The sequence below is a fragment of the Myxine glutinosa genome, chromosome 14, assembly GCF_964187855.1.
Source record: "Myxine glutinosa chromosome 14, kmMyxGlut1.1, whole genome shotgun sequence".
In the NCBI taxonomy this organism is placed as follows: Eukaryota; Metazoa; Chordata; class Myxini; order Myxiniformes; family Myxinidae; genus Myxine; species Myxine glutinosa.
Genome location: NC_136274.1, coordinates 39546681 through 39568276, shown reverse-complemented (window position 1 = coordinate 39568276; position 21596 = coordinate 39546681). Strand labels below are relative to the sequence as shown.

Genomic DNA, 21596 nt, shown 5'->3' with positions numbered 1-21596 from the left:
CATGTCCACTAGATATAACGATGAAAAACTCATTCCCCATCAATGTGATTGACTGTGTCAACAATAAATATCTGGAGGATATGAGGCTTGCTCTATTTAAAAAGACGTTACAAATCTTCAAGGTCAGAGAATATGAAATGGTTTCACATTGCTGATACAACCACTTCCTTCCTTCCAAACACAAGGAGTTTTAAAGACATTCAGTATTGTGAAAAGGTCATTGGGCCCATCCTGCCTGTGTCACCATACATTCTGTTTTCATCTGGAAAATATTCCACATCAAATGTCATGATTTTCACCGTTGTTATTCACGAACAACTCAAGACGCACACAACTATAAAATAGCAAATGCGTCGATGGATGTGCCTCAGCTCGTGTGAGATATCAACCCACTGTTACGCTTGATCAAAATTGAAGGTCGCATGAGAGAGCATAAGATAAGTAGAAGAGAGACAACATCAGATGCTTCTAACTCGAGGTATTGTCTCCAAATGATTTTCAAAGGGCACATGACCTTTGACCTGTTGAACCCAAAATTGAATCAGTTCTTCTTTGTATTACAGTCCATACTTGCGCCGAGCTTGGTTGAAATGTCTGCAGTGGTTCACAAGTTATCATTGTAACAAAAAACGACAACGGACAGATGACCGAAGCACAGATGGACAGCAGGACGGACAACCCGAACCCATAATGCCTCCGGCCTTCGGTTGCGGAGACATAAAAAGGTGTCCAGATGGTGTGCCTGACTGCGCAACATAAGTCCAAACATGTCGTGACAGTACGGAGGAAGTTGAGGAGGGAGTTCAATACCCTCATGGGCCTAAACTATAAGTCCATTTTTCAGCTTTTTCATTTGTTCAGCCATTTCGGGCCACAGGCAATGTGTTTGAACTCACCAAGCTCACCCTTGTCGCACCAATTGGAAGCATGCAGGATATTCTCCATTGGGTGAATGACAGTCTCCAGAACAAATGAATGTGTCCAATCAAAGGGAATGGGTATATCTAAAACAAAAACCTGGAGGATTGTAAGTTCGGACATAAACATGTCCCCATACAAAACTCATGTTATCAAGTTGTTGGTAAGGAAAAGAGGCAAGCCTTTGGTAAGAGTGGTTTTGCAGTTGATGGAAGCTGGTTCTTCCATCCCTGACGTGGTATGGTCTTCTGATGATGGGTACTTCCATTTGGTTGGTGATGGTGCTTGAAAACTGACACGAGATCTGCAAAACAACACTTTATCTCCCGAAGGCGGCGTCCGTTTGGTGTGCCATCTTCAAACAGCAAGGGATGGGGCCCTTCCTTTTTATGGTTACATCAACGGGAATGGCTACTCTGAAACGTTACAGGCATTCTTCTTTGTGGGATTGCAACGTCAACATTTGTTTCAACAGGATAGGGTGCATCCACACGTCACACATAATGTTTTGGATTATCGACATTCCCAACTCATCGGCGGTCATCTCAAATCGTTTCGCTGCACTATTTGACAAAGGTCTCCCATGGCCACCGACAAGACTGGACCTTAATCCATGCGACTTCTTCTTATGGAGGATCCTTAAGGACCAGGTCTATAAGATGGCCCCAGGACTGTCGACGACCAGAAAAGGTGATCCTGGAGGGCACACACCAAATTCCCTGAGACATTTTGGGAATGTTCCGGACACCATGCGCAAACATATGTGTGCTATGCCTAATCGGAATTGTGGTCATATTGCACCTTTCCTTATATGAAACAAAACTTAAACCTTGCCTATGTGTAGTAATACTAGATTTTTATTTGTGCACCCATGAAAGGTCTCATTCGCATTATTACGTCATTTTGAAAGTCCTGTATCGGAGGATAGAAAAGATGGAGTTGACATGAGATGGTGGTACACCACCCATTTGAAGCATCCCCAGGAAGACAGTTACAGTCACGTGAAAAAGTAAGTACACCCCATGTAAAGTTTTGACTTTTTCAACATATTTCAACATACAGCTATTTGATCTTCATTTCAACAATATTGATAAATAAAGGTGATATAATATAACAAATATCATGAAACATTTACATTTTGTAGTCCATTGTATAATTTAAATAAACATAAATGCAAATTTCGCATGTGGAAAAAGTAAGTACACCCTTGGCTCTAATAGATGGTATTGCCCCCTTTGGCAGAAACAACCTCAAGTAGGCGTTTCTTATAACTGTCTAACAGTCTCTGACATCGACTGGGAGAAATTTTTGCCCACTCCTCCATGCAGAATTCTTTCAGCTGTGCGATGTTTGAGGGGTTTCTTGCATGCACGGCTCGTTTCAAATCCCCCCACAACATCTCGATGGGATTTAGATCCGGGCTTTGACTTGGCCATTCCAGAACCCTCCATTTCTTTCTTTTCAGCCGTTCCTTGGTGGATTTACTGGTATGTTTAGGGTCATTGTCATGTTGCAAGGTCCACCTTCCGTTGAGCTTCAACTTTCCGACAGATGGCCTCACATTATCCTCAAGCACCCTCTGGTACAATGAAGAATTCATAGTGGATTATATGATGGTGAGCTGCCCAGGCCCTGATGCAACAAAGCTGCCCCAAACCATATAATATAATATTTCCACCACCATGCTTTACATTTGGTATCAGGTTCTTGTGGTCAAATACTGTCTTTGGTTTTCGCCAAACAAGTCTTCTGGTACTGTGGCTAAATAGCTCTACCTTTGACTCATCTGTCCAGAGCACATTGTTCCAGAAGTGCTGATCTTTGCCTCGGTGTTCATTGGCAAACTTTAGTCTTGTCCTGATGTTCTTTCTGGACAGCAAAGGTTTCCTCCTGGCACACCTCCCATGTAGATCAAATTTGTGCAGCTTCTTTCTAATGGTAGACTCGTGCACTTTGACATCAACAGTGGCAAGAGCTACCTGTAGGTCCCGTGATGACATTCTGGGGTTCTTCGAGACTTCTTTCAGCATCTTGCGGTCTGCCCTCGGGCTGAACTTGCTGGGATGGCCTGGCCTGAACAAATTGGCAGTTGTTTGGAATCTTCTCCACTTGTAGATGATCTTCCGGACAGTCGAATGATTGATTTCAAATTGTTTGTCGATCTTTTTAAATCCCTTCCCAGACTCGTAGGCATCTATAACCTTCTTTCTGAAGGCCTCAGAGAGCTCTTTTGATCTAGGCATGGTGGCGCCGCACACTTCAACAACAAAGATCAAACCAAACTAAATGTCTGAGGTCTAAATAAGACAGGTTCCTCCAAGATCCTCTCTAACGATGTTCTAATCATTTGCACCTGAGCTGGTGCACCTGATTCTAATTTTAGGTATTTGAAGTAGTGATAAATGGAGGGGTGCACTTACTTTTTCCACATGCGAAATTTGCATTTATGTTTATTTAAATTATACAATGGACTACAAAATGTAAATGTTTCATGATATTTGTTATATTATATCACCTTTATCTGTCAATATTGTTGAAATGAAGATCAAATAGCTGTATGTTGAAATATGTTGAAAAAGTCAAAACTTTACATGGGGTGTACTTACTTTTTCACCTGACTGTACAAACTAGAACGGCACTCAGTAGAGAGCATACCCCGCCAGGTCAACAGTTTACGTTTTGTCTCCTAGAATAGACCAGAAAATCACAATACCGAATCACATTTAATCAAAATCATCCGTCCACAACTTTTTGAGATATCCTGCTATGTATCATTTTGACCCTATCTCCGAATGGTGAAGAATCACTTTTAAAATTATACTAGTTGGATAAAATTATACGAGTCGGATCTTCACCAAAATTGAATCGATTTTTCCTTGTCACACACACAACCTGTCCAACAAGTTTCGTCCAAATCCGTCTCACATTTTGAGATATCCTGCTATATGTTGGTTTTAGCCCCATCACTCAATGGCGAAGAATCACTTAAAAAATTAAATAATTCTCATATCCGAATCCATATTCAGATCTTCACCAAAATTGAATCCATTAGTCCTTGTCACACACACAATCTGTCCAACAAGTTTCGTCCAAATCCATGAAAAACTTTTTGAGACATCCTACTATGTATCGTTTTTGGCCCTCTCTCCCGATGGTGAAGAATCACTTTTAAAACTCTAGTAGCCGGATCTGAATCCGAATCTTCACTAAAATCGAATAATTTCGTCCTTGTCACATACGTTACATCTCTGCCAAATTTCGTCCGAATCTGTCCACAACTTTATGAAATATCTTGTTCACAAACAAAAGGACAAACAAACGGACAGACAGATAGACAGACAAAGGTGAAAACATAACCTCCATCCACCTTTGGTGGTGAAGGTGGAAAGGCAGGAAAGAGAAACAGAACAGTGGAAGTGTGCAATCAACCTGGATTTGGAAGTTTTGGGGTTACTGGTAGAACGCGTGCATCTCGGAGTTCTTGCGCAGGGTCGGATGGCTGAGAGCAGAGGGAGCTAAACCAGACGAGAGGTGGTAAAACAGATAGACCACTGACCTGCCTGTGATGTGAGAGCAATGGACCTTGTGTTGCAGCTTCATCGCAGGAGATTCCGTTAATGTTGGGATTTTAGATCCCACAGAATTGAGGAGACAGGTGACGTGAGATGCTGGGATGCCAGCTCATAAGGGAGAGCAGTACTCCATTGGGTTGCAGACAAGGCCTTGTAGACCGTGAGTAGCTCTGATGGTTAACGGAATGACTTGGAAAGACAGAGGATGTCTGTGGCTGGATTCACTCGTAAACATGAAGAAAGTATGAATTAAACACGGGCTTTCACACTCACATGGATCCATTACTTTAACCGCAAACGGCATCTATGACTCCCGAATTATTTATGGCGTATTACTTGATGCTAAATACTCTACATGACCAAATCACTAGTAGCCCCTAATCGCATGTCGGGACATCATTTGTCTCATGGTATCGTGGATAATGTTTCAGCATAAACTCCATCATTTCTTCTGTGCTTTCTGGAGACTTCTGCTCTGTTTTGGCCATGATGTATGACGTATGAGGGTTGTCTACAGGACTAATGTTTTCAAAGTCAATGTTGTTGTTGTTGTTGTTGTTGTGTAGCCCTGGACAGTTCTCTCGAACAAGCCCTCAGCACGTAGACAGCCGATCGATCTCACAGGAGCGACCCAGAGGTCCCCCACATCCAGGATGGTGTACTTCCGCCTACACGAAGTGTGGGCCACGACAGAGTGAGAGACAGAGAGAGATAGACAGAGACAGACAGAGAGAGAGACAGAGAGAGATAGAGAGACAGACAGAGAGACATAGAGACACAAGAGGGAAAGGGCCGGTCCATGGGAACCGATCTATCCGCTCTGACAATGACCGCACTGCCCTGACGAATCCGATCAGCAAGGAGACTGGGGAAAATTTGGCCCTCGACCTGCATTGGGGGGACAACCACCACGAAGAGGCGCCCCCGATAGTTGTTCAATGATGTTGTTTCGTGTGCAGCCTGTGGCTGCTGGTTGCATCATTTTGCCTCCCGGTACCCATTTTGCCGACCTCGGAAGGATGGCAGGCTGAGTCAACCCACCTGGTGTTATTTAACGGCACGACAGGGGCTCAAACTCAAAACCCGAAGATCTTAAGACAGCCACGTTAACCGTTCCACCCACTCTTCCACTTATTGAAGCCATTATGTAAGTTCCCTTGGAGTTGCAGTTTTCCCACACAGTGGCATTCAAACTCGGTGATTGCTGACCTTCCAGGTAGGCGGTTTCACAACTTGAACACAAGCACCTGAAGCATTACCTCACGGACCCCATCCTGGGGATAATTTGTGTGTGTGTAAGATGATAATGGATGCACTGGATTCATTTTCCCTATGTTGATCTACAGGGAAATAGCCATTACCGGCAATGGGGCTTTTGCTGTAAATATACATTTTGGGTTTAAAGATGAGAAGTGATTTGCTTTCATTGTGAAACTAAGCACACGACGATGAATCTTGGCCTTTTTGGAAAATATACATTTGTGGTTTTTTGGGGGGGAAGAGGGGGGGAGGGTTTGCACACAAGATCGAGGCTCGTGTAAGAGCTAACATTAATCACAAAAAAAAAACGGACACATAAAACATAATAAAGGGAGCGGGAGACAAGATGGGGAGAGAGAGGGAAGCACACAAGTACAACAGTAGAGAACAGGGACATCGGGAGATCTGTGGGGGGGAGAGGGCTTGGGGGAGGCGGGGCATGGGAATGGGGGAGGGGGGATCGGAGAGGTATAAAACACATGGACACTGCTAGAACTTCCAGGAAAGAAGTCGGAATTTCCGAAAAAGTGGATGTGGGGTGAATTAGCGGAGGTAGAAAAGATCAAGGTTTTGGATTGGGGAAGATAAGAGATGGTGGTGAACAACTGTTTTAAAGACCTGGAGGGAGGAGTGGGATTGAAGAGAGCGGGGGAGTTTGCTCCAGAGGTGGGAGAAAAGAGGAATGAAGGAGTGAAGGTGAGCAGAGAGTCTTGATTTTGGCAGTTTAACCATAAGAGGGTTGCTGGCAGATCTTGTGCGACCTGTAGGAATATTTGAGGGACAGAGAACAGATAGAGCTGGGGGAGCAAGGCCGGAGAGGAGTCGGTAGAAGACAGAAAGTCCACCAACCTGCCTGCGGTGAAAGAGAGAAAGGCGCTTACAATCAGCTTCATCGCGGGAGATTCCAATGAATCTGAAAGCTCAGGTGTGCCAAGGAAGAACTTTGCACGACGGAGGATGCCCAGTCAGCGCCTGGCTTTGGAGGCCAGCTTGGAAATGTGGTTTTCCCAGGAAAGATCATGGCAGATAGTGAGACTCAAAAGCTTGAGTGACAGAACTTCCTGGAGAGGATTGTTGAGAAAGTAGATGGGATGGTTGTCCAGACGGACTTTTCGGAGAGACATAGTGAGAGTGTGAGATTTGTCAGGATTGAAAGACATGTTCCACTTGTTTGACCAGTTTGTGATTTTGTCCAGGTCTGCAGAGAGTGAGGAGGCTGCAGACTGCTGATCTGAGGGATGAGGTATGGAGCGGCAGAGAGTAGAGTCATCAGCAAAGAGATAGAGAGGATTTTCCAGAGAGTCGGAGAGATCATTGATGAAGACCAGAAATAGCACAGGGCCCAGAACACTACCTTGGGGAACTCCAACCTGAAGAGGAAGAGGAGATGAGAGAAATCTATTCTGGGCCACACGTTGACTACGACTAGAGAGGAAGTCCGCAAGCCATGCGTTGAGATTTCCATGGATACCATAGGAGGAGAGTTTGGTGAGCAGAGAGTTTGCTTACTTGGTTGATGTTCTCACGGAAATGTTTTGATATATAATGATACTGGCAGGTACCAACCTGGTGAACATCCATGCAATGTTGAAATGTGACTTCAGGTCCTCAAATCCCACACCCCCTCACAAACCCCAAGTAATCAACGCCACCTCCTAATTAATCCCCAAGCCATCAAGCCCCACTCCCAAACCCCAAGTCCTCAACCTACCCCTTCCATCCCGAAGTCTTTAATCCTTTCTCCACTTCAAGCCTTCAAACCTTCCCCTCTCACTCCCCTACCAGAATTCCTCAACCCTTCCCCCCCAAACCACAACTCCCCAACCCTCCCTCCCCCCCCCCCCCCCAAAAAAAAATTGTGGGTGTAGTCAGGCCAGCGAAGGACTGCCCTGGATGGACAGAGCTTCAGAGTGACAGACAGACAAACAGACAAACTGGTGGAGAATATATAGATACTAGCAGGTACCCGTGGAACATCCGCTCAATGTAAAATGTGACTTCGAGACCTCAAGTACCCTCCCCCCCTCACAAACCCCAAGTCATCAACCCCAGTCATCAACCCCAGTCATCAACCCCAGTCATCAACCCCAGTCATCAACCCCAGTCATCAATGAACCACGCACACAACTAAACAATTGTATGTTGGAGATGTGTGGTATTTCACAGGCTAATCAGCTGTTTAGACGTGCACAACTAATCGGTTGATTTTCTCCCTTCGTAAATTGCTATCTAGACGGGCGATTTTCTGTGCGTGTAAAAGTATGTTTTGTCAGCGTTTTAAGGGTTAGGTGTGAGTTAGCAAGATGCTTACTAAGCGCCATTTGCAAATTTGGTCATTACTGTTTTTACTTCAGTTAGAGTAAGGTTAGGATGGGAAATTTCAACCCAGGAACACATCTTCAATTTATAACATTATGCATATGGGAAATTCGTTTTCTATTCACACATTTTCATTTTACATTCAGTTTTTTAGGAACGCATCTCGAGTGTAAATTGAGGAGTCCATATATGATAAGAAGCATTTCACCATGTTATTATAGAATAGTGATAATAAGCAGTGTTCGCTTCATTTGTGCAGTGGGATCCTTTTCCGGGCACATTCACCAAATCCATGGAATGAACTTGCCATCGGTGTTGTGATGCCAGGGAAGGGGAGGTAAAAGGGGATGTAATGGTGAGGTAAGGGGGGCGTTGTGGCTCTGTGACCACTCCACTTCCAGAGATGGTCCTGGAATATTTTCATTTCATAGGAACATTCTCAGCTGCTCTGAGCTGTAAACGTGATTGGCTTCCCTTTTCTGTATACAAAGCTGACGCTTGTGGAGGAGCTAGAACACAGAACAGATCACGATTTAACAGAGCAAAAGGAACAGCAGGAAGAGAGGCGCGAAACACACCAACAGCAGGGTTGAGGGACAAAACAGAGGGAGACCTGGGCAATTAAGAAATGTGAGGAATAATGTGGTGTAGGGGAAGATGCACCAGGTGGACAATATGGATACAGAAGCAAACTCTCAGTAGGCAAAACTGGACACTTGAAAAGAGGTGGGCTTTGGGTGGGTTAACCAGGGTAGAAAATATCATGATTTTGGATGGGGGATCTGAGATGGGGGTGAACAGCTGTCTTGAATACCTGGAGGGAGGGATGACATTGAAGAGAAAGTGGAAGTTGGTTACACAGGGCAGGAAAGAAGAGGAGCGAATGAGTGGAGGTGAGCAGTGATCCTGGATTTTGGGAGTTTCACAAGAAGGAGGTTGATGGTGGACGCCCTCGCAGAAACCTGGAGGTGTGTGGTAGTCGGACAAAGCACGGAGAGGGTAAAGCATGGAAAGGAGGTTGGAGAAGACAGAGAGACCACCGAGCCGTCTGTGATGGCGAAGTGCTAGGCCCATAGATTCAGCTTCGGCATGCGGGATCCCAATGATCTTGAAGGTCTTGCTTTCCATGGCATCAAGCTGAGCAAGATGTGAGGCCTTTCAGAAAGCTGTGGCTTGTTTTTCACACCATGCTTCTTGTTGTCTATCATATTCCATTTCTGAAGGTGAAATTGCTTTGCTGATCCTCTCTTCTGCAGCTTCAATCTCCCAATATATTATTCAGAATGCAATTTCACACCCTATCTCATATTGCAGCCATGTCAACTTCCTCTATGATTCATATCTGCTTCTGATACTTTCAACTTTTGGGGGATATATTAATAATTAACACTTGTTTGCCCATTATATGTCGTAGAGAAGATGAATGTATTTGAAGCAGTATTTCTTTAGCACAATGCATTGTTTGTGCCAAATTTTCCTCCATTCATCTTATGTTTCTCATTTTCTCTCTTCACAGCTGTTTGAGCTTCATGCTGATGTGATAATGTTTTGGCCTCCTCTTTAGTTTGCTGAAATAGACATTGCATATGACTTCCATGATTTTAAATTGCAACTCAATACAATTGCAACCGCAACACCAAAAGCCTGTGACATTCATCAGCAACAAGATGGTAAACCTCCAATCTTGGAATATTGGAATGACATAGAATATTTTTTGAAAAGGTCCACATCAGTATGAGTCGCATCTCTGAGGTTTCATGGTCAGCTATTTCAAACGTGTGTCAGACATTGCATTGATCTTTCACCAAGCTAGCTTTAGGCCTCAGTCACACTGGATCGTACGATTTCTGGATCGTGCGATTCATGGCAATCTGGCCGAGGTACGACCAATCGTCAATGTTTGCTACGCTCTCCATTTGCGACCGCAAACAGCGATTGGTCTTAGGGGTCATCGTACGATTGGTGGTACGCGTGGTTGTGCGATCACCAACGATTGGAGAAGATCGATCGCAAGATCAATCGTAGGTAATCGTGCGAATAGTGGTGGCGATCAGCGACGAATCGTACGGTCAATCGTGGCGACTTGCGACCGCTCGGACAATCAATCGTGGCGACCTGCGAACGCTCGCACTACCGATCGTGAGGTTGAACGACAGGTGGCACCACCAATCGTCAGGTGGCAGGACCAGTAGCATGACCAATCGTGCGACTACTTGACCCGCGATCATGCACGACTGGTGGTGCGTCCATGCGCGACTGGTGGTACGACCATGTAAGACCTGTCTGCGACCTCTTACGATTTGGAATCGCAGGTCAGAAGTTCTGAACATGACCATCGACCTTGCTGCGACTGATTTTGCTCTGACGATCACCCACGACCTTCCCGACCAGTCACGCGCTCTTTCTACGATTTGCCCGCGATTCACAACATTTTCGGTCGCAGCTCGGTCGTAACCTGGTCGCAGGCCCGGTGTGACTGGGGCTTTAATTACAGTGAATTACTTTTTTGGAATATTTGCAAAATTGAGAAATTATATTTTACAATTGAGTGCATGAGCACAGATGTACAGTATGGATACAGTTATAATTGTGTTTGTGCAGGTAGGTTCCAGCGCAAAATAACAATAAATTAGAAGTCAAAGCGAAAGTGATGTCTTCAGTGAGACAGGTAACAAGTTGCCTGCAATGATAGTGATGGCAATTCCAACTTGGTTTTTGTAAAAATGCATGAACTGTGTGTTTTTTTTGTATTTGATTCTGAATGAAAGTACAATGTATATTCTGATGTAACTTTATAGGAGACTAGCATTCAATAACTAGAGCGGCACTCGGTAGAGCGCACACCTCCGCGAGGCTGAACAGTTTACCTTTTGCATCCCACTGATAGGCCGGATCTGGATCCATACTTGAACCAGAATTTAACCGCCTTTTTCTTTTCACCTAACCAACTCATCCACCAAGTGTTCTCATTAATCCGTTCAAACCTTTTGAAATATCATGATACATATCCGTTCATGGCCCGATCTCTCAATGAAGAATGACTTGAAACATTTAAAAAATCTCGTATCCAGATTCGAATCTTCACTAAAATCAAATCAATTCTTCCATGTCACACCCTGTGTCCACCAAGTTTCGTTCAAATCCATCCCCAACTTTTTGAGATGTTGTGCTAAATATCGTTTTTACCCTATTTCTCAATCGTGAAAAACCACGACAAAAATTATATTATTTGGATCCGGATCTTTACCAAAATTGAATAATATCTTCCTTGTCGCACACCCAATGTGTCCACCAGGTTTCGTTCGAATCCATCCCCAAATTTTTGAGATATTGTGCTATATACCGTTTTGGCCCTATCGTTCAATGGTGAAGAATCACTAAAAACAAATCCAGAATCTGGATCCAAATTTTCACCAAAATTTAATCAATTGGTCGTTGTCACACACCCAATATATCCACCAAATTTCGTCCGAACCCGACCACAATTTCTTGAGATATTGTGCTATGTACAGTTTTTTGCCGTATTTCACAATGATGAAGAACCACTAAAAAATTAAAATATCTGGATCCGGATTTTGAACGAAATCTAATCATTTCGTCCTTGTCATACACCCAACCTGTCCACCAAGTTTCGTTCGAATACGTCCACAACTTTTTGAGATATCCTGCACATGGACAGACATGGGTGAAAGCATAACCTCCATCTAACTTTGGTGGGTAGAGGTAATGACACATCCTCATACTTTTCACAGAGCACGTCGTGAACGTTTCTGTAAGTATAATGAATTCTGAAAAGAGGTCACACTCCGTTGCAGGGCGCGGACATTTGTGCTCAGCAGCTTTGGGGATTGAACGCACACCAGCGATGACAATGCAGCAATCTTTGACAATGCAGCAATCCCACCAGAAAGCTGCACAATTGAATACAAAACAGTAGATAAAAAATTGCAATCGTGGCAATGTGGCATTAATTGCTGTAAGTAAGCTGCTCATAAAACAACGATTTATCATCAAACAGGAAGTTAAATTTGGCTTGGAAGGGATTTTGTATTTAAACTTTTATACACCTTTCAATAATCTTTTATAGGTTTTTGTTTTTCCAAGAGCATCGTTTCACGTAACGCATCCAAACACTCAATACAAGTCAAAAGAAGATAAAATGCTGGAAGTTTGAAATGCTAGATGCTGGAAGACACCGATAACAATGTTTAACTGGAACGGTACTCAGTATAGAGCACACCTCCACCTGGTTGGCCATATCACTCAATGGTGAAGAATCACTTCAAAATTCTATGAGCTGGATCCAGATCCGGATCTTCACCAAAATTGAATCGATTCTTCCTTGTCACACACACAACCTGTCCAACAAGTTTCGTACAAATCCGTCCATAATTTTATGAGATATCCTGCTATGTATCGTTTTTGGCCCCATCTCCCAATGGTGAAGAATCACTTTTAAAAATTCTAGTAGCCAGATCCGAATCTGGATCTTCACCAGAATCTAATCATTTTGTCCTTGTCACATACGCTACATCTCCAAATTTCGTCCGAATCTGTCCACAACTTTTTGAGATAGTTTGTTCACAAACGGACAGACAGACAAAAAACAAATCGGAAAAATCACTCATAGAGCGACACTTCGCAAAAGAGAACAAAATAGAATGGCACTCGGTAGAGCATCCTTTTGACTTCATAAATAATTGGTGGTTGAATTATGTGACCTCATATGCAAATCTTCTTCAAATTAAGTTAATCGGATGAAAATTTTCAATTTTAGAAATTCAGGCTATGTTGACCTTTTGGCCTATGTAGACCTCAAAAATAGTTGGTGGTTGGTGTCAGTAAGCTGATATGCAAGTCCTGTTAAGATTTCAAGTCAATCGGATGAAAATTGAGGATTTTAGAAATTTGGTAAAAGTGGTTGACCTTTTGGCCTATGTTGACCTTTTGACCTCACGAATATAGAGGATTTTGTCGGACCACAAACTCTACCATTTGGTGCAGTTTCGTGAAGATCAGTATAAAATTGTGGCCTGTACTCAAGTATAAGTGAGCGGACAGACAAATGAAAAATCACTCATAGCGTGACACTTGGCAAAAGAGCACAAAGCAGAATATCACTCAGAGAGCATCCTTTTGACCTCACAAATAATTGGTGGTTGAATTCAGTTCGCTGACATGAATATTCAATTCGAATTTCAAGTGAATCGGATGAAAATTGAGGTTTATAGAAATTTGAAATTGTTGTTGACCTTTGACCTATAGTGATCTTTAAAATAGTTGGTGGTTGAATTCAGTTTGCTGATATGTAAATCCCATTCAAATTCAAGTGAATCGGATGAAAATTGAGGATTTTAGAAATTTGAAATTGTTGTTGACCTTTGGCCTATGTTGACCTTTTGGCCTACGTTAATCTCAAAAATAGTTGGTGGTTGAATTGAGTAAGCCGATATGTATATCCTATTCAAATTTCAAGTCAATCGGATGAAAATTGAGGATTTTAGAAATTCGTAAAAAGTGGTTGACCGTTGGCCTATGTTGACCTTTTGGCCTAAGCTGATCTCAAAAATATATGGTGGTTGAATTCAGTTTGCCGATATGTAAATCTTATTCAAATTTCAAGTCAATCGGATGAAAATTGAGGATTTTAGAAATTTGAATAAAGTGGTTGACCTTTGGCCTATGTTGACCTTTTGACCCCAAAAATATATAGGATTTTGGCGGACCACGAACTCTACCATTTGGTGAAGTTTCGTGAAGATCGGTTTAAAATTGTGACCTGCAGGCAAGTATAAATGAGCGGACAGACAAACACACAAACAAACAAACACAAACACACAAACCGGAGTGATCAATATACTTGTCAAAAAATATATTTTTTGCCATGTAACAAACAGACAGACAGACAGGGGTGAAAACATAACCTCCATACACCTTTGGTGGCAGAAGTAATAAATTTAACACCAGTGATCAGTTAGCGAAAATTATAATTTCTGGAATTTCTGGAAGTAAGTGGAATTTCTGGTTTTTACCTTTTTTGTTGGTCTGTTAGTCTGTGATGTTTTCACCCCTGTCTCTCTGTCTGTTTGTTTGTTGCTTGTGAAAATAGAAGATTTTTTAAAAAGTATATTGGTTGGTCGTGTGCGTTATTCTCTGTTTCTTGTCTGTCTGTCTGTCTGTCTGTATGTCAGTCGCCCACAGCTCACTCTTAAAGCAATCTTCACAAAACTTCACGAAATGGTAAAGTTGGTCATAAGCAAGAAGCTTATTGATTTTGACTCGAAAGGTCAAGGTCAAAAGGTCAACATAGGCTAAAGGTCAATAACTTTCTCAGATTTCTAAAATAATCAATTTTCATCCGATTGACTTCAAATTGAAATTTGAAGAGGATTTACACATCAGATCTGCAAATTTAACCACCAATTATTATTGAGGTCAACATAGGCCAAAAGGTCAACATAGGCCAAAGGTCAACAACTTATTTTAGGGATTTCGCAAGTATCGTACTATGCAGGACATATTTCTTGTTTGTTTGTCTGTCTGTGAACAGAATATCTCAAAAGGTTGTGGACGGATTTCGACGACATTTGGTGGAGAGGTTGGGTGTGGGACAAGGAAGAATCTGTTCAATTTTGGTGGACTCAAATACGGATCCTGATACGATATTATTGTATTTTTCAAGTCATTCTTCACCATCGAGAGATGGGGCCAAAAACGATATTTTTTTTTATTTCAAAAAGCTTCTTTTTTTTAAACCATGATATTTCTAATAGTAAGGGCATTTTATGAGATATTTCACAAATCTGTTAACTAAATTGTTACCAAAAAATTTCTTCACCAATATGTTTGTAAAGGTGTGTAATAACATGTGTTAAAATGTTGAAGTTCAACTCCCGTGGGAAACCCAGAAAAAAAGCTGTTGAATTCGGGTACCGAAAAATTATTTTCGAGAATTTTTATTTTTTTTAATCGGCCCTTAAGTAACTTATGAGGGGTCAAATAAGGGTTTTTCATGATTCTGAGTTGATTGTTAACATTTATATTTCCACTTTTACATTTACACACAAAGTAGCTTTTATTTCACATACATATATAATACTCAAGAGTTATTTCTCATTCACAATGTCAGAAGTTTCAACAGTCATTGTCTATGTCTTCTTCAGACTCAACAACATCATGACTGCAGTTTCTGCATGTAATGCCATTACAGACTCCAAAGGCCGAGATGCACGTGACCCCATTCTTCTTGCAGCTGCATCGCCGGTTGCTGCAATCTCCATGACAATTACAGCTCGTGAACTGCAATAGCTCCTCAGGAGCCGTGGGGTCCAGTGTTGGAACTGGCTCATACCCATGCACACCTATTGTCCATCCATAGTCACTGGGGTTCAGAGACATGCTCTGTAGAAGGATCAAGTCCCGGGTCTGCAGGTAGGCATGGAGTGAATGTTGTGCAGCTGCACCCTCTGTTGGAGGTAGAGTCTCTGGTTTGATCACTCCTGCTGCTGCCTTCCTTGAGAACATGTTTAGGGTGGCATAGTTCCGAACCCGAAGGATCGGTAACCGACACAATTTCGGTCTTCGAGGCCGGCCGATAGGCACAGTGTGACCAGAAGGGACGAGGTCCTCCTGACCACGTGGCCCTCGACTTGGTGGGGTTTGTCCGCACAATGTGGGCACTTCAGGATGAACTTTAGCCGGGGAGCGTTTGGACGCCCCGGTCTGATACTGCCGCCCACGCGCAGAACAACTTGTGAGTGCACGTGGGTCCCGGCGGTCCCACTGGCCTAGCGCTACCATGTTTAGACAGCGAAATCCGTCCCCGGGCACCGGCGCCTACTCCCGGAAGTTTGAGAGAATAGCGGCGTCAGGCACGGTAGGACACCCGCGGAGCCCCGGCAGACCAGGGACGCGCGAGCCTACGCGTTAGCGTGCTACGGCAGAATCAACGGCTTCGACCACGGCCAGGTCGATACTCGGCCCGGCCGCACCGGAAATGAACTGGTTCGACACCCGCGCTAGAGAGGTCGCGGGCGACTGAGATGTATTAACAAATTTATTAATTAATTTGAGACGTCCGATTTCTAGTGTTTGGAAATTTGGAAGAGCTTGACCCTAGCCTTTCCCTTGCGAGGGCAAGGAGGAACTTAACACTTGACACTTAAGCTTAGTTTGAAGTACGTCCTGACCAGCGCTCACGGCGGGACGGCAAGGCAACCAGAAGGGACGAGGTTCTCCTGACGACGTGGCCCTCGATCTGGGAAGCGAGAGGCGTTCCATTAGTGGACGCGCCCCTCACGCCCGACTCTTGGGCGGCCCCGGCAGGCCGTTTGTTTTGACGTTCCATGACAGGCCCCGCACCCCCACCTCCGGGCCGACCAGGCGACCGGAATGAATCCCGGTGTCCCGATCCGAACCTTCAGAGCGGGCCGGCTGGGGAGTGACTGGCACCCCGTACCTGCACTTTCCGTCCCTGCGGTCCCAAATACCGGAACCACCCGAATACCACTTCATTCGACAAAATGAGGTGCGGCCTACATCTAGGCAAGGCCGCGTGACGTCATCGCGCTTTCACCTTAAAAGACTTATTTGATATAAGTTAATATTTTGATATAAGCCTTAGAAAACCAACCCTATATAAGTCAATGTTCTCATGCCTATATAAGTCGTTGATCCCTTCCAGGCGTCCAGTGACTTCAGTGCCCCAGTCATCCCCGCGACTCCGTGCTGTCTTCAGCAAGCTTGCCTTCAGTGTATCTGCAGTCAAATTATCTGGCACTCTGTATTTCTTTCTAGCTTGTGCTGGATTATTTTTGTAGAGCTGGGCTGGTTGGTTGCAAAGAATGCATACATCCTTATACAGGAGGTCAACTGACTGTGATCTTCTAGAACTGCAGCCAGTTGATGAACTGAACTCACAAATAGTGCGTCTTCTCTTCAACTTTGATGACTCTTTCTCTGCCTTTGATGCTTGAGCTGACTTCTTGGTGGTTGCAACAAAGTTGTTGTACAGATCATTTTTACACTTCTGGTGGTACCTCAGTTTTCCTTCCTTTTGAGCCTCCTTCATATGTTCCACAACAGTAACATTTTCGACAATTTCTGCTTGTTTCAATAAAGTTGAGTATCCCTTTGGAGTTGCCTGTATGAGCCTTTCAGCTGGTGTATCCGAGCGTGCACAGATGAAGCAATTGAGCACAGGTGGAGTAACGTCTTCATCCATATTGCTAGACTCCATGTCCTGCAAAGTAGAAAATGAGATATATTTAGAAATTATTTTTCCACAAAGGAGTGTCTGTGGTGAAATATAAATGTTAACAATCAACTCAGAATCATGAAAAACCCTTATTTGACCTCTCATAAGTTACTTAAGGGCCGATTAAAAAAAATAAAAATTCTCGAAAATAATTTTTCGGTACCCGAATTCAACAGCTTTTTTTCTGGGTTTCCCACGGGAGTTGACCTTCAACATTTTAACACATGTTATTACACACCTTTACAAACATATTGGTGAAGAAATTTTTTGGTAACAATTTAGTTAACAGATTTTCATATGTTTCCCTTACTATAAAAGCTGTGGATGAGTTATGACAAAACTTGGTGAATGAGTTGGTTAAGTGAAAATAACACGCCGATTACATTCTGGTTCAGGTCCGGATCCAGATCCGGCATATCAGTGGGATACAAAACGTAAACCCTTCAGCCTGGTGGAGGTGTGTGCTCTACCGTGCACCATTCTGGTTATATACTGTATCTAAGGAGGGTTGAGCCTGATGGAAGAGTTTGATAAACGCTGATGAAAGAAGGGAGCAATAGCATGCAAAATAGCTCGGGTGGATAAGTAACATAAAGAAAAAGCAGCGCAATAGTAAAACGAAGACATTGGGAACAGGATAAATGGAACTGTCAGTCCTAATAGGGGGCATCAGGAGTAGGTGATAGGCAACTACCTGGAAGGGCGAGAGGGAAGAGCATTGGAGGACAAACAGAGGGAGACCGTTCCACAGATTAAATGCAAAAAGGAACAAAGGAGCAATTTTACTTGGTTATAGAGCAACAAGGAATGACCTGACAGGTGAATGCATGCACTTTTTGGACTGGGATGGTGCAAAGGGGCTTCAGGGCTGAGGGAGATGGGTGGGCAGCAGAGATGCGCTGCTGGATATGAGGTGGTAGAGTATTGCGACACAACTCACCTGCCTGTGGGAAGAAAGTAGCAGGCCCTCTGCTTCAGCATCTTGCTGAGTGAAACGTATTACCCTGTTACTCTCCACGGCCTTGCAATCCGCAATGATCTGTTTTTGAGCCAACTATATATCGAAGCCTCCAGGGTTGTATTCCACTGCCTCCATTGGTGGAAGATGAAAAGCGACAGCACCCATGTGGATAGCTGCACGACATAGTGCTGCAGATGAATGCCTTGTACATTGTTTGAGGAGTTGAAAGTGGCCAATTGATGTATTCCCAGCTGCCCTCCAATCTTCCATGTTATCATCTTCAAAGCAAAGATAGTATTACGTCTTCATCCATAGGCATGCATGTACTATGCAACGTCTCCTGTTGGCACTTGACTTGGACAACAGCTTTTGTTGGATTCAACGTCACAATGGGAACTCAACGTCTCAGATAGCTCAGGGGTGAGCATGCCAGATCTTGAGGATCATCACATGTAATGTTCACAGTGTAAATGAAACCTCATTCATCTTGTCAAATAATGCAATAATAAATATAGTTAAAAAAGAGCTTTAGAAAGAAACAAGAGCCATCACTGTAAGTTAACAAATGAGAAAGTTGAACAATGCATTCCCTTTGTTCCCTCCTCTCCAGCTCTTCTACCTTCCTCCTTTTCCCCAAACCCTCCTCTCTTTTATGAATACTTTTTTACATCCCAAAAGGTGTGTAATTCTGCCCCCTCCCTCTCTTTTAATTTCTCAATTTTCCTTTTTGAAATTTACCCCTCCTCCACTCCTCTTCTCCAACCCCCTCTCACGCACTTTATTATCATTCTTACTGCTGTTCCTTACATTTATCTCATTGTTCTTAACAAGCTAGAACTGCTGTGTTTGGTGAAATTGTCAATACCTCTCATCATCAACACCTCTTTCACTTTTGTGTTCCAGAAGCAAGTCTGGCATCTGGGGTTGGAGGGGCGACAAGTGTGAGGTTGTAAATGGCTACAATACCAAGGTGAGCCCCAAATCCTTCAGATTTATGATCATTCCCCTCGCCAGAGGAGAGGGTATTGCATTTGAGTCTATTTGTTACTTGCAAAATCGAAGATTTTTCAAGTATATTGGTCGGTTGTGTTTGTGACTCTGTTAGTTTGTCACCGGCCTACAGGTCACAATTTTCAACCGATCTTCACCAAACTTCACCAAGTGGTAGAGTTGGTCAAATGCCAGAAGCCTATTGTTTTGGGGTCAATAGGTCAAAAGGTCAACATAGGCCAAAGGTCACCAACTTTGCAAAATTTCTAAAATCCTCAATTTTCATCCGATTGACTTGAAATTTGAAGACCACTTGCATATCTGGTCATTGAATTCAACCACCAATAATTTTTGAAGTCAACATAGGCCAAATGGTCAACATAGGCCAAATTTCTAAAATCCTCAATTTTCATCCAATTGACTTGAAATTTGGAGAGGAATTGCATATGTGGTCACTGAATTCAACCACCAAGTATTCTTGAGGTCAACATAGGCCAAAAGGTCAACATAGGCCAAATTTCTAAAATCCTCTATTTTCATCGAATTGACTTGAAAATTGAACAGCATTTGCACATTGAGTCACTAAATAGGGAAACTAACTATTTTTGAGGTCAAAAGGTCAAAGGTCAACTGAAGGTCAACCTTCCAAAATCATCATTTTTCATCTGAAAAATCGTCACTTTTCATCCTGTTGACCCGAGCTTTGATCAAGATTGTAAATTTTAAACTTCATGAAATGGACAATTTGCTGTATCAATGGTAAACTTTTGGGGGAGGGCGTATTTTGCAAGTATCGTGCTACGCATGACGTTTTCTTGTTTGTTTGTTTGTCTGTTTGTTTGTCCGCACAGAATAAATATGATTTTCTCTGCAACCGTTGGTCCGATTGATAGGAACTTTTCACCATAGGTGCAACTCCACATGCATAATGTTTTTGGAATTATGATGTCATAGGTCACGTGGTTTGGCCGCCATCTTGGAAAAACCTAACAACTTTGCACCTCTATATCTCAGAAAGCGCTGAATAGAAAAAATTGAGACATGGCTCATTGTCAAGAACTCTCCATGGTGAATAAAATATGTTAATGATGATGTCATAGGTGCCTCCATTATGACGTCATAATTCGACAAGTACAAAACTTCATCCGATCAAGATGAAATTTCTTGAGCATCATGCAGGCATAAATTGGTGGAGAAAAAAAATAATGATGACGTCATCGGTCACGTGGTTCGGCCGCCATCTTGGAAAAACCGAAACAAATTTCACCTCTATTTCTCCAAAAGCGCTGCATCTTACTATAATTCACCAAATGTCCGTCCGTCTGTCCGTTCGAAGGTACCGCAAAAACGGCTCAACCGATCGCAATGATATTTTGGGTGGGTATTCCTGGGGCCCCCTGGAGTAAAATAGGCTATATTGTTTTTCCCAGTTTTCCAAGTTTTACAATTTTCCAATTTTTCCATACACGATGGAATAATATTTACCGATATGAACAGTGGTGTGGCTTTTATTGAAATTCTACAAATACTGTTTAGATTTTGATGAGAATTACGAACCTGCAGCGAATCCGGAAGTGGACAGATGACGGCAATGCGCGGGTTTGATAATATCCCAATACAACCGTCATTCATTCGTAATGTTAAATCGTTAAACGTTAATCATGTTAATCGTTTTGTTAAAGTATCAATTGATGATTGGAATTGAGTGAATACAATTGCAATTTTGAATTCGTAATTGTGTTCACCCAACCGTACGGAACTTCACATCAGGATTTAAATATTTGTTTATGTCACGAATGTTGTTAAAAGTTTATTTTTTATATTAATGTTATTTAATTTGTGATTGGAGTTATGCTGTTTGGAATGAAAAAAGAGATATCGAGTTCAAGTGAATGACGGAATGCCGTGATGGTTTCTACTTTCTAAACGTGAATTTGCGGCTCGCCACATGCAGATTCGCCATTGACTGGGTATGGAACAAACGTACCCGTTTGTTTGCGTAGCACGGGTCCCTCACTAGTAGAAAAAATTGAGACATGGCTCATTATAAAGAATTATCCATGTGGAATAACATCTGTTAATGATGATGTCATATGTGCCTCCATTATGACATCATAATTCGACAAGTACAAAATTTCATCCGATCAAGATGAAGTTTCTTGAGCGTAATCTCGGGATAAATTGGTGGAGAAAAAAAAAAAGATGAATGACGTCATCGGTCATGTGGTTCGGCCGCCGTATTTGTTTTCACACAAAAGCCTTAAAAAATCACGGAAAACACATCCTGGCGATGGTCTGCAATCTCTGATTGCTCTTTCTT

The 21596-nt window shown here is 42.9% G+C and overlaps 1 protein-coding gene across 1 annotated transcript in view; it reads left to right on the top strand.

Moving 5' to 3' along the window:
• The window catches only part of LOC137439660 (ankyrin repeat domain-containing protein 13B), a 225624-nt gene that overhangs the window by 164804 nt on the left and 39224 nt on the right, over nt 1-21596 (top strand). Inside the window, exon 7 of the mRNA XM_078768289.1 lies at nt 19190-19256. Within this exon, the coding sequence (XP_078624415.1) occupies nt 19190-19256 (67 nt within the window). The remainder of the gene's footprint in view (nt 1-19189; nt 19257-21596) is intronic.